The sequence below is a fragment of the Lissotriton vulgaris genome, chromosome 10 (assembly GCF_964263255.1).
Source record: "Lissotriton vulgaris chromosome 10, aLisVul1.2, whole genome shotgun sequence".
NCBI lineage: Eukaryota > Metazoa > Chordata > Amphibia > Caudata > Salamandridae > Lissotriton > Lissotriton vulgaris.
In genome coordinates, this window is record NC_141698.1 from 317,463,311 (window position 1) to 317,476,279 (window position 12,969).

The 12,969-nt window shown below is 45.5% G+C and overlaps 1 protein-coding gene across 1 annotated transcript in view; it reads right to left on the reverse strand.

Moving 5' to 3' along the window:
• Positions 1–6,004: 6,004 nt before the first annotated feature.
• Positions 6,005–12,969, reverse strand: part of IBA57 (iron-sulfur cluster assembly factor IBA57) — a 99,231-nt gene continuing 92,266 nt past the window's right edge. The window contains exon 3 of the mRNA XM_086941079.1: positions 6,005–6,690. Coding sequence (XP_086797205.1) covers positions 6,272–6,690 — 419 coding nt within the window. The 3' untranslated portion in view covers positions 6,005–6,271. The remainder of the gene's footprint in view (positions 6,691–12,969) is intronic.

Consider the following 12,969-nt stretch of genomic DNA (forward strand, 5'->3'; position numbering starts at 1 on the left):
TCGCAGAAATTGCTCCACGAAGGAGCATTATTTTGAACAATCAGAAGATCTAACAGACCGCCTGAGATCACGAGGCTATCCCAAAAGACTGATCACCAAGGCCCGTAAGAGAGCCTGGTTCTACCCTCGCGAAGAACTCCTGAGAGCAAAGGATTCTACCACCAGCTCAGTGGACCGCATTGTATGCGTTACCACCTTCTCCACGAAGAGTAATCAAATCAAGAAAATTGTCAACAACCATTGGCAACTGATTGCAGATGACATTGAACATCCTGAAAAACTTCTCCATGCTTTCAAGAAATCGAGAAGTATCAGAGACTACGTTGTACGTTCACTCCTTCCTACCAAGGAGGAACCTACTATAAGAACACTTTGGAACCTTCAACCTACAGTAGGCCACTTCAAGTGCGGGCAGTGCAAGGCCTGCAGCAGTACACTACAAACCAAAGAATTCCATCATAACCAGAACAAGATCCAACTGAAATCTCTAACCAATTGCAATACATCAACAGTGATATATGCCATTACTTGTCCGTGTGACCTCATTTACATCGGTCAAACCCAACAGAAAATAAAACAGTGCATCTTACAACACATGAGCAGAATAAGGTGTGAAGTGGTAGGGGCTCCCCTTGTTGACCACTTCAGATCAGCCTCACACCCTCCGGAGAGCCTGAGATGGATTGTGATTGAAAAAGCCTCCTTGGGCCCCAGGGGAGGGGACATCACAACTATACTGAACATCAGAGAACTTAAATGGATGTTCTTTTTCAACTCTATCCAATGTGGTTTAAATGAACATGATCGCTCTTTCTCCCAGCTTGCTACCTTACCCTAATCTTTAAACCTCTAACTCGACCTGTCTAGGGTTCTTCTGGTAATGCACAATCGTTTGCGTACTTAGACTGATCTACCACCATGTGATAGGTATGCATCTTTGCAAATATAGATGGCTCTGCATCATGATGAATATGGTTTATGTAAAATTGTTCTATACACCGTTATGGAGACCTTACATTGCCCTTCTGGTTGGCTAAACTGTATTGTGAATATAAATGAACCATAATCGCTGCTTGGTAATTCACCTCCACATTCTGACCATTTTTTGCACTGTCTAAACTGCCTTAACCATCATGTGATAGGTTTGCAGTACTTTATGCTGACTACAGCTTAGCGCACCATTACCCATGTGCTACCATACTTTGATTTCTAAAATATGTCTTACTGTAAATTGCCCTGATTATTCCAGCACTGCTCTGAATAACTTGTATGTCAGTAATGTTACCACACGCAATGTATACCTGGTCCAATTGACAAATGAATTTATCCTCAGGGACGTGACTATTCTTACACGGTGAGATTTCTCGGACTAACTTTTTAAGAAAATGTCCTTGATTATCCATACCTTAGAGGCCCACTTTACTAACTATAATACTTTACCGCTCATGTTTAATCGACCACGGTTTTATTAAACCGATTTAATTTCACCCCCCAACGGGTTACTAAGACGACCACCGACTCCTTAGTCTTTCCATGCTATCGATTGTCACGTGACCCCCTCGGTGCCATGACAACGGAGACACCAGGAAGTTCGGCGTTCTCCTCGAGACAGCCGAGGCAGAGGTTGCGCTCCGATTAAACTGCGTTAGACCGGTAAGCCTTTCCTCCCACATAGCTCCGGACATTTTTCCTGATCTATGTTTGCCTGCCTCGCCAACAGTAGTAGAATTAACGCGCTCCCCGTTTTCTGTGTATTAGGTTACGGATTCTGATTAATCCATCCTTTCCACGGGGACACGAGACGGACTTCCCTCAAATCGGTAAGCATTACCGATCACCGCCATTGTGTATTTTTGACTTTCAGTGATTCTTATAACGGTCCCATTTCCAATCTGAAATATGTCCTCCTTTATTCAGAGATTTGGAGTGGTCCCCAGCCCAGCACCCGGATCGTTTAGTTCCTCATTACCCTTGTGGGATATGTATTTTACTCTTCCAAGTAAGTTCCGAGATATTCTCTCTTCTCCAGCTCTTGACATGAGCACGCCCTTTTTCTAATACTAATGGGCATTTTTTAATTTCTCTACTTAGGATGAAATGCTTATATCGACCCCAACACATTAATTTAACTCAGCAACACTGATTCATACAGGTTAGTCTGGCCGAATGTGTATACCCTTATGTAACTCAACGAGTACCCAGTTCTTTAAATAATTTACTAAATCCTAAATATTCACTTGAATTTAGGTTGCCTGCCCCGCTACCCTCTTCCCGTCCTGATGAAGACCCACCTGCAAGGATTTTAATGTTTCCTGCTTCCCTTGGGTCGAAACGTCGACTTTCTCAGCTCCTACACAGCCTCCTCCTACCCCAATTTTGTATAATACGGACTTAGGGGCATGTGTACTCTGAACTTTCAAGCTGATTCAATATCTATATGCTGTCCAATTGACACTGAACCTATGATAATGTCTGAATAATACGTGCTTTTATTGTCACTAATTCCCCCCTCACACTACCCTCACGACTGCACGTCCCTCTTACCCCCAGGGGCACTAATACGATTTTGTATTGTATATTTGATTTTGTCAACTTTTTTCCTATAATGTGAATAAAACATTATAGATGCATTTATTTCTTTTTACTCTGTCTTAAATTCTCTCTATTCATACGTCCTTCTTACTGGGACCCCTTCCTTTCAACGTTAAATACCCAGGTCCCAGTGACTCCTTTGGGTTAACCCCTTCTCTCATACTATCACTCAGTATCAGCGCTGGTGGGTCCAGTGCCCTCAGCAGCACACATAGCGCCTGGAGACAGGAAGGGTCTTCTAAGCATGCACTGCCCCTCGGCGCTGGAGAGCCCAGTGCTCTACACACGCGCTCTCTGCACGTCAACACTTATATCTCGGAAGGTAGCGCTTAGAACGCTCACCACGTCAGGTTTTTTAATAATTAATGGTGCTGCTATTTTAATGGGCGTTAAATATGCTTTAAAGAAACGTCGTTTCCTCTCTGACTTAGCCAGCAGCGCAGCTCACGCGTTCCTTTGAAACTCCGGGTGATGCTTGCCGTCGAGCGCGGGTTTGCACTCAGTGACTGAGAGCAGCGCTCAGTCTCCCACCTCGGTGCGGTATGCAAGTCGGGCTCGGGAGCGGGGTGCAGCCAGCGATGTGTATGTTCTCTGACAATTCTTAAGGGTGGGGGCTGTCAAACGGCACCCCCTGGCTGGGCATATGTAGCACGAACACCCCCTTGCTTGCCCGGACCTGTTGCCTCAGCCAGGAGCGCTGTGTATTGCCGGGGGCAGGCGGCGGCGGAGCTGGGGGCTGCGGAGTCTCCCAGCCTTGACCTTGCCTGCCTGGGTTGTTTTTGATCCCGTTTCCTTTCTTTCCCCTCTTGGCCGCCTGGTTCCTCCCTCGCTCTAGCTCCCTCGTTGGTTTTAATCAGGCCCCCTAGGGGGCGGGGCGGGGCGTGTCATGATAGCCCTGCCTCCCCAGCGCTGTGTGTGATAGCCACATGCTGCAACTGCCTAGAACAAGGTGAGCACACTTATAAACAAGCGGAATCCAGTGTTGTCTTTAGAAACGTATGCTCCTACCGACACTTTGCGATTGGGTTTCCAGCAGCTTAAATCATACCGTCGGAAACATGTCTCCGTGGTTCGCAGGGACGGTGGCCGGGGGGCTGTGGCGTGGGAGGTTGCAGAATAGCGAGGGCGGCAAACGGACAGTGGGAGGGGGGGGCGGGAACGGGCACAAGAAGGCAAGAAAAATAAAACAGCACTCACCTGGACATCTTCCGGCGGCAAATGATCAACACATGGCGTCCCAAAAAAAAAAAATAAATAACATCCACCCACCGCCGGAATGACGTCACAAAGGGGCGGGATGAGAAAAATTCACGGAACGCCCACGAACCACCTCGCACAATGACGGACGCCTCTCTCTTCCAATGGCTAGCCTCCATTTATGGAGCTAGGCAATGGAAGACAGAGGCGGGACAGCCACCACATAATATTCTCAAAAGATTTCGCCTGCACGAACGCTGCTGCGCAGCGGATCGCCAGACGAAACCTAAAAACTGGCACATAGTCACCACTACACCGATCAGAACTGATGCATTGCCCTTCGACGCTGATGCAAAGGATGTTCAACAACAGCAGTTCTACAGCCAGCACGGCCCGACAATGATGCTTAGCACGGTTCAACAACACATTGCCTTCACTTCAGCGAAGCTCGATGATGACGCAGTGACCCAACTGCGTGGAAAAGATCGATGCATCGAGCCCTCAGAATCGACGCTTTGTTCCATCCAAGGTACTTTTTCAGCTGGCCCTGCGTGCGTCCCGTAGCCGGCCTGCCCTCCATCGCAATCAGCCTGAACTTTGGATTTACAAAGGTCCCTCGCGACCTCAGGTAACCTTCTAACGCTCGTGACTCAAAGCAGTGTTTTCGCATTTAATTAAAAAAAATAGTATCTTGTCTTCTACTGATTGGATTTTTGGGGAAAACACGTTTGTTTTGAAAACCAGTGAGTGCCACCGTATGTAATGGAAACAAACCAGAATTGCTTTTTTGTTAGATGCTCCCCCACTCTAGTAATGGCATGCTTAATCATTGGGTCTTATCCTGGTCCCTAGAAACAGGAAGGGCTCAAACATATTCCAGGGAGTACTTTTGAAAAACTGGAACTGGGAGTATTCTCTGATTATAAATACCTAGCACAGCCACCTTTTTATTAGTGGTTGCTCAGGTATGATTAATATCACCAATAGTTAGAGGTAAACTAAGAGATATAATGATCCTATTATCCTCTCAAGTTTGTCAGCATGTTTCAGCCCCAAATAAAAGGCCCCTAATTCAAGACGGTTTGGAATTACAATGGATTCCATCTGTGATGCCATTGTTGCTAACCTCCTACCCCTTACAGCTGTCCCACTAAACACCACATATCCTTGTAATGGCATTATGCCAGGATTCATGGCTGGTGTTACACCGGAATGCATGGTGCTCAAAAAGATAAATGAATTAAGAGAAAGACTTCATATCTACTCATAATAGGCGAACTTCCAATCGGAGTAAGGATGGACTTTTAGTTTTGTCTGATTTTCTTTCTTAAGGAAATAAAATCAAGTGAGAAAAACATTACAGTTCAATTAAGGCACAAACATCTTGCCAGAAGACATCACTGCTAACAGGGCATAAAACTCTAAGCATAGTAAACGAAGTGCCCACGTACCTAAAATAAGCCAAAAGGCCAATTTGATTAAAAAGTATCTCCCCTGTGGTTTTTCTTTGTTCGCCCTAAGTTGAAGGGTATGCCCAGACGTGGGTCCCTTGCTCACTTTGCCACTGGATTCAAGCTAGCCTGGCTGAGGATGGCTGATTAGCCAGAAACCGGTCCCAGGATGCTTGTTTCCAGTCCAGGGAAGACATGGCTTGGCAGTTCGGGCTGGACTGTTCCCATGAGGCACAGGGTCAGAATGATTTGCATATGGCCATGTCTGAACTGGTGTAGCAGAGTTAGCTAAAGAATGATGATGGATTAAACCCAGATCAGTTGACTGGGGGTGAGTGTTTGCAATGTTCAACACTCCGTCCATCATCCCCTTTGGTTTTTGCTTTAAAAAGTATATTTACCTATGCCTTGGTATTTTGCTTCTGGTTAGAAGTATACCCCCCATGTAAATAGACTTGCGCCTATTTACCACATACCGTGATTATTTGACATCCTATAACATGATGGATTTTCCAGGTAAAGTCTTATGGTCCTTGTGAAATGGCAACAGGTTTTCGCACTAGATATATTTCTGGTAGTACTCCTTCACATACTTGCATGCAATCATTTGTAGATGTATTCACGTTAAATATGTTGCACTCACAATGTGTGCTAAAAGCACAATACTCAGCTTTTAGGGGCCTTCTGAGCATTTACACATCAAGTGCCGTATAACCATCTAGCAATAGGCAACAGTTTAAATATGAAAAGACACGGCCACAACATCCAAAATTGTTGTTTATTACCCTAGCCAATTTGAAGGATTTTTTGCCTTCTGTGCGTTTCAATATCCATTGTATTTCATTAACAAACTCTGTAACTGGACAGTGGATTTGAGACCTATGCAGTTAAAAAAAAAATACAACCCAAATAGTTTAAAACTAACAAACAATATTCCAATGTTATACTTCTTACTAAATAAACCTGAGCAAAACGGCAATGTTATGAGGCAGAAAAAATCTCTGTACATGTTTTGAATTAATAAAGGCACTCTACAACTGTGGTCTGCTCAATTCACTATTGCCATATTGAGGCCACCACTCTGGCAAAGACGTTGTCAGATCAATAAAACTGTCCGAGACGTTGAGACGAAGCTGCTCATTTATATGAGCTAGTCGGAGTAAAGCCAAGCCAGTGGCGTCCTCACCAGCTCGGTACTTTCCAGCTGATTTGCCAGACACAGTTGAAATTTCAGCACCACTTGGAATAGCATTTAATCCGGGAGGTAGTGGCAGCACAAGCTGAACTGGCATTAGACGTTTGCGAATGACACCCGTGTAGTGTGTTCTGGCTGTTAATTCCTGCCCAATGTAACATCCTTTGCTGAAACTGATGCCGTTCATGTAGGCCAAGTTGGATTCCAGTGGCAGAGCAACTCCGGGAGGGAGGTCTCTCACACCTTCGGGGACACCTTTAGGAAAAGGAAAAAAATGAAAACTAATTTAATTATTTTATAACAAAAAAAAAGAAGTGACATCTTTTGGAAACATCTATGGATATAACCATAGACTGAATGCTGACATTTTTAGAGTGGAGTAGAAACCATACATTCCCCAATTTTCCTAAAAGTATTGCAGCAGTTCTACCAGCCAAGAGAACTGACTTTAAGGCAGACTAGGAAATTGGAAGAGCTATTTCTGCAGTAAATCAATATTCTTTATATTTGATGAAAAAATACCTTTTAAAACATAAGATAATAAAATACAAATAGATTAAAAACATAATATAAAAAGGCAAATCACAATTTATTGGCAACTAATAAAAATCTAAGGCCGGCTATGATGCATTATTAGAATTACTAAAATCAATTTATCTATTCCACTTCAAGTTTTTAAGGTTTTGCAGCACAGAATTTCCTTCTCATTATCCACATGGGGGTGGGGGGGGGGGGGGGGGGTCAAACATTTAGCCAAACTATGGACAAATTCCATCTGTACTCGTTCTTGAAATTCTTAGACCTGTTTGCGGGCTGGTCCCTAATATACAACAAATGAGTAGGATCCATTTCCTATGAGAAGCAATATAGGCACTGTAAAAGAAAAGCAAATGTGGTACTGATCGATCTTTATTTTTCATGTTGGACATCTGCAAAAATAACAATTGATGCACAGAATGTTGAACAATGTCAAACATTCACCGCAGTACAGAGGTCTAGACCTAACTTAATCTTTTTTAGATCCCCATGCCATTCCAGTTTAAACCCAGCGATATGCAAATCAGTCTTGAACCTGGTTCCCATGGGAACAGTTCAGCCCAAAATGCCAGGCCAGGTCCTCCCTGGACCAGACACAAGCATCAAGTTCGCCTGGCCGATGAGGGGTGACACCCCAAAACCGGTCCCAGGATACTTGATGCCACCGCAGGGAGGAACTGGCCTGGCAGTTCCGGCTGGACTGTTCTCATGAGAAGCAGTGTCAAGACTGATTTGCATATGGCTGGGTTTGAACTGGGGTGGCATAGTGAGCAAAGAAGCAATGGATTCAACCCAGATCTCTTCACTGAGGATGAGTGGGTGAAAGGTTTTCAGCACTCCGTCGATCATCTGGTTGTGTTTGCTATGTTTGCTCTAAGTGGCAATGGGTATACCCAGATGTGGGTTCCTTGTTCGCTGTGCCACTGGATTCAAGCTAGCCTGGCTGATGAGGGGTGAAACCCCAAATCCAGGCCCTGGATGCTGGATTCCGGTCCAGGGAGGACCTGGCCCTGCAGTTCGGGCTGGACTGTTCCCATGAGGAGCAGGGTCAAGACTGATTTGCATATGGCTGGGTTTGAACTGGAGTGGCATAGTGAGCAAAATAACAATCGATTCAACCCAGATATCTTGACTGGGGATGAGTCGTCAAAACATCTTGCTGTGTGTGCTATGGGACATCTGTCATTGTCACAGAAGTTCTTGCCCCATTTTATGCAAAAACTATAAGTAGGTAAGATTAAGCCTGGGCGGGTAACTACGCTCCGCCAGCTGAGCTTATGTAGTTTTGCCTCCTCCGTGTTCCGTTGCGAACACAGAGTTCAGGCAAAACTACGCCTCCGTGGCAGAGAAGGAGGCAGTAGAGCGGCCATGTCAAGGAGGAGACAGCCACGGGGCAGCTAATTGCCTTTTTCATTACTTTTAAAAGGCGCGGAGCGAAGTGAACTTCGCATAGGGGCACTATGCCTGCTCCGCCCAGGGTTAGGCAAGATCTCATATATAAATATGTCATATAATTATTTAGCTATTAGAAACACTAGGTTGTAAAGGAAGGGCTCAAAGAGTGGTGTCCATTTGTGGCCCAGAAAACAGTCTGAAATATTTCCAGACTTGCACTATTTTAAAAACATATTTTGAGGTTTTACGCCATAAAGTACGTTGAAACGCAAGGAGCTATGCTGCGCCTACAAAAAAGTAACACCATGATCGATAAAACAAATCTAGAGTATACATTGATAAAGATTGGTATACAAAGAAATTGTGACCAAAAGAAAAAAAACAGTCTGACATTAAAGAGTCAATTCCAGTGGACACATAGGGAATGGTAAGGATGTGTAAGCACTGTGCTTTGAGAAAGAAAAACAAGCATTTACAAAGCAATGGTCTCGGCATTATTAAAGATAGAAGAGCTATTGGCATTGCTCATGACATTTTTTTTTTTTTTTAATCATAAGTAAATGGCATTGTCATTTACAGTGCCAATAGCTTAATCGTTAAATAAATGGCATTGTCATTTACAATGCCAAGAGTGACCCATGCTCTGTGGCTGCACGCTGAGTGTAAACAAAGTGTGCTTCTAATGACTCATTAGTTGCATCCCCTTTGGGCACACTATTTAAGGTTCCTTTCAATGAGGACTCCACAAGTTGTATTGTGTTTTATAAATCTTGTCTTTTTATTCTCAATAGTTCATCATTATTTATGAATGAAATTCTTCAGTCAATCCATCCTTGTGAATTAATTCATTCTTTTAAGACATCACATAGTTTTTTATCACAGCTCCAATGCATTTCGGGCATTTGTCAGGGAGCATCACTGTGAATACAGAGTATGGACACGAATCAAAAAACAACAATGCAGTGAAATGAACATAAACTGATAAGTCATCGAATCTGTGTGTCACAATATACGTGATCGCGCCGTGTTCGTGACTAAAAAACCTTCAGTGAGTGAAAAACGTGACCAGAGCAACGCTGTGTCTAAAAGGAAGCAGACTTATGTGTATTAAATGAATAACTGCCTCGAGTTCCTAAAAACGAAAAACAAGATAAAATGCAATGTATTGCAGCTGTTCAAGATATGAAGGCTGTCGGTCGGTCGGTGGCCCAGTACCATTTCACTCACCATGTGAGTCCGTTGGATCTGGAGTATGTTTCGTGCAGGTTCACCGGGACGCCCAAATGCGTCTCGTAGATATAACCGAAGGCTGAATTGCAGAGGAACGTCTTCCGCATCACGTGGTAGACAAGAATAGTAAATATACTAATAATTCGGGATCCCCCTGTATAGGTGGGTTGCTCGAAAAATAATAAAAATGAAAATAAAAATAGGGTCTACTGCGGGTTGAAAAACGAAAAAAACGGTGTGTATGAGGGGAGTGCCTCGAAAGTGTGCTACATAACAAAAACAAAAACAGTGCTGTCAATAAGCAATAAAATCAGTCATATCTGTATGCAATAGGTGATGCGGTCAAAAAACACAGTCAGCACCTTAGTGGACCAAGAGTATAAGCCAGTGGCTCTTGTTTTTCAAAACTACAACATACAAAAATCATAGATAAAAGGCAAATTCAATACGGTCATTAAGACCATTTGGTTTGGTGGAATTGAGTCTATGAATACAGAAGTTTTCTCTTTGCCCGAAATGCATTGGAGCTGAGATAAAAAAAACTATGTGATGTCTGAGACGGAAGACGCCAACCTTGGAGCACCTCTAAAACAGTATTATCCATTGAACATATTCAACTAAACTATCCACAATACACACAGGCTGTGCATCTGTCTCTACTCGTTCCTGCACGCGGAGTCTCCCATGCTCTGTGGCTGCACTGCAGTTGTGAACGGAGTGACACATGCTTTGCGGCTGCACTGCATTTGTGAGCGGAGTGACCTATGCTCTGCGGCTGCACTGCATTTGTGAGTGCAGTGACCCATACTGTGTGGCTGCACTGCAGTTGTGAGCAGAGTGACCCATGCTCTGTGGCTGGACTTCAGATGAGAGCAGAGTGAACCATGCTCTGCGACTGCACTGCAAGTGTGACCCATGCTCTGCGGCTATTATTTCTAACAGAAGAGGGAGGGAGAGGAAAGTGGATTCAGTCTCCCCGGGTAAAGTACAAAAACATAGTGGAATCCACTAGGGAAGTTTGAGATGGTCCCTACCGTGGTGGGGAACATTCAGTGTTGTTTAAATACCCCTCACACACCAACAGGCCCCTTGGTGTCATGCTTCATCATAGGGGTCTTCGCACCCCTCTACGGGATGTGGCGTGCTGCAACCGACGACTACGTGGGAGCACTTTCTTTTGGACTATGTGTGAATGCGTGTGGGGTAGAAGGACGTATGTGAGTGGTGAGTTTAAAGTGAGTGAAAGTTAAAAAATACCTGGCTCGTGGGGTAGAAAAAGACATTTTTATTAAGCCCCCGGCTGGTATTGTTAAAAGGGGTGCAGTGAAAGGTTGTGAGTGTATCGTTAAGTACACCAACCTTGTTTGTGCGTCTACATGGACATGTTTCGGAGTTCAAAGCCTCCTTCTTCAGGACGGGAATTGCACACAGATCCACCTTACTCACATGTGTATATGTATCAAAGCGTACTATACAAAAATTAAAGAAAAAAGTGAACTATAGGTGTAATGTACCTAGTCACTAGCACATTAACGTAGTCTTTCTTCGCCAAATCGGCGTGTAGTGAAGACCTAGAGGGAGAAAAAGCATATTAATTCCTTTTCTCGCTATTCATTACTGTCATCCTCCAGGTCAGTGACCTTAGGGAAAAGTGAGGTGTTGCTATGTACCACATTTAGATCATGTGTTAATTACCCATGCAACCTGTAAAAAGTGACAAAAACTAGACAATAAAACATATAGTGCACACGAATTGGTAACAAGTTCATTCCTACTGCTGGTGCAGGAGAGATAAAGAAAATGATCTTACTCAATATACAAGGATAAAGTGCCTCATGAGCCTTTTACGTTTTGAAGGGTTCCATCAGGCACAATAGTACGATCTGAAATAATGAGAAGGACTCATTACAATCCATACTGTACCAAGAAAACTCTATTGCTCCCCACCTTCCAGTGGTTTTTTTAAGCGTCTAACTCACGGTTACTTGGACGAAATTCGACCTCCTCCCCTCAACGTGGCTCCGATGATACTGCCACTGAGAGTGGGCTCTGTACTCCGCTCTTCAGGGGGTGTCATACGTGTGCAGCAGGCACTCACACACAGGTCTTTGGAGACAGCCCATCTTCCCCACCAGCACCGTCTTGGGCTCATTCACAAAAGAGTTTGCTTCAAAGCGCCGCTCGCGTGCATTATCCCTCCTGGCTCTGGCGCTGCCCACCCTCTGCCCTGTCATGCCCACTGCCCACCCTCTGCCCTGTCACGCGCACTGCCCACCCTCTGCCCTGTCACGCGCACTGCCCACCCTCTGCCCTGTTGCACGTGCCCCTCATGCCCGGCTCTCACGCGCACACCCAAGCAGCCCCCGCTGGTTGTGTGCTGCCACCCAGTGCCGCTGGCGAGCCCAGAGGCGCCTGGAAGCCTCTCTAAGGACAAAGGGCGCTGGAGAGACTCACCCCGGGCAGCTGCTGCGTTTCTGGATCCTCTTCGGAGTGTGCGAGGCTACGCCCGCCGCTGCTCACGTGGTGCTGAAGGAGGAGAGGACCAAGTGCGCTCTGTGGCTGGGAAGAAAGGGTGACTCCAGAGGTGGGCAGAGGAGCAGGCTAGGGGGACAGGGACGGACACTGGAGAGGGGCGGGAGGGGAAGCCGTAGCTGATAAAACCTCTCCAAGCGAGGCAGAATGTCAGTCCTGGTTTTCAGGCTCACCCTTCCCTCTCTCTGTCTGAGGAATCCAGTTCACTCCAAGGCAGGAGCCCAGAGCAGCTTCAGAAGTGCCATGTGGTCCCGCGTCAAGCACAGCATCTGTCCTGGGCTAGCTGAAAGAGCTACAGCGTCACACGTAGCTTGGAATCACATAGCTTGCGCTTTCCGCCTGGCCTCTCTGTCAAAACACACACAAGAAGGCCATTCCTGCCTTCTCAGTTAAACTCACCAGCTGAGGTGTGAGTGCGCTTCTAGCAGGGAGGCTAGAGACAAGTGGTTTGTGGCCTGTGGAATCACTGTGGCATTTTCTGTGCTAGTGCACTTTGGCTTTTATGAGTAACGAGGCTCGTGGAAGCAAGCGGATAGATGCAAGGGGCGACACGGTCGGGCATAAATGGCTGCCGCAAAGCTCCGACATTTTCGGAATTGGGGCGTGTTTTTTGTTGAGTGACGGATGACGTCACGGTGAGAAAGAACGCAAAAAACACGCCCCCGAATCCAAAAAAGACGGGGCTTAAAGGTAGTGACGCCCCTCTCCTCCAATGGCTGGCCAGCATTTACCATCCAATGGAGAAGAGGGGCGGGTTCAAACCCCCTAACTAAAAATCATTAAATCTTCGGACCGAACTGCGCAAGCGCAGCCTACGGTCCTCGACCTAAAACAGGAATA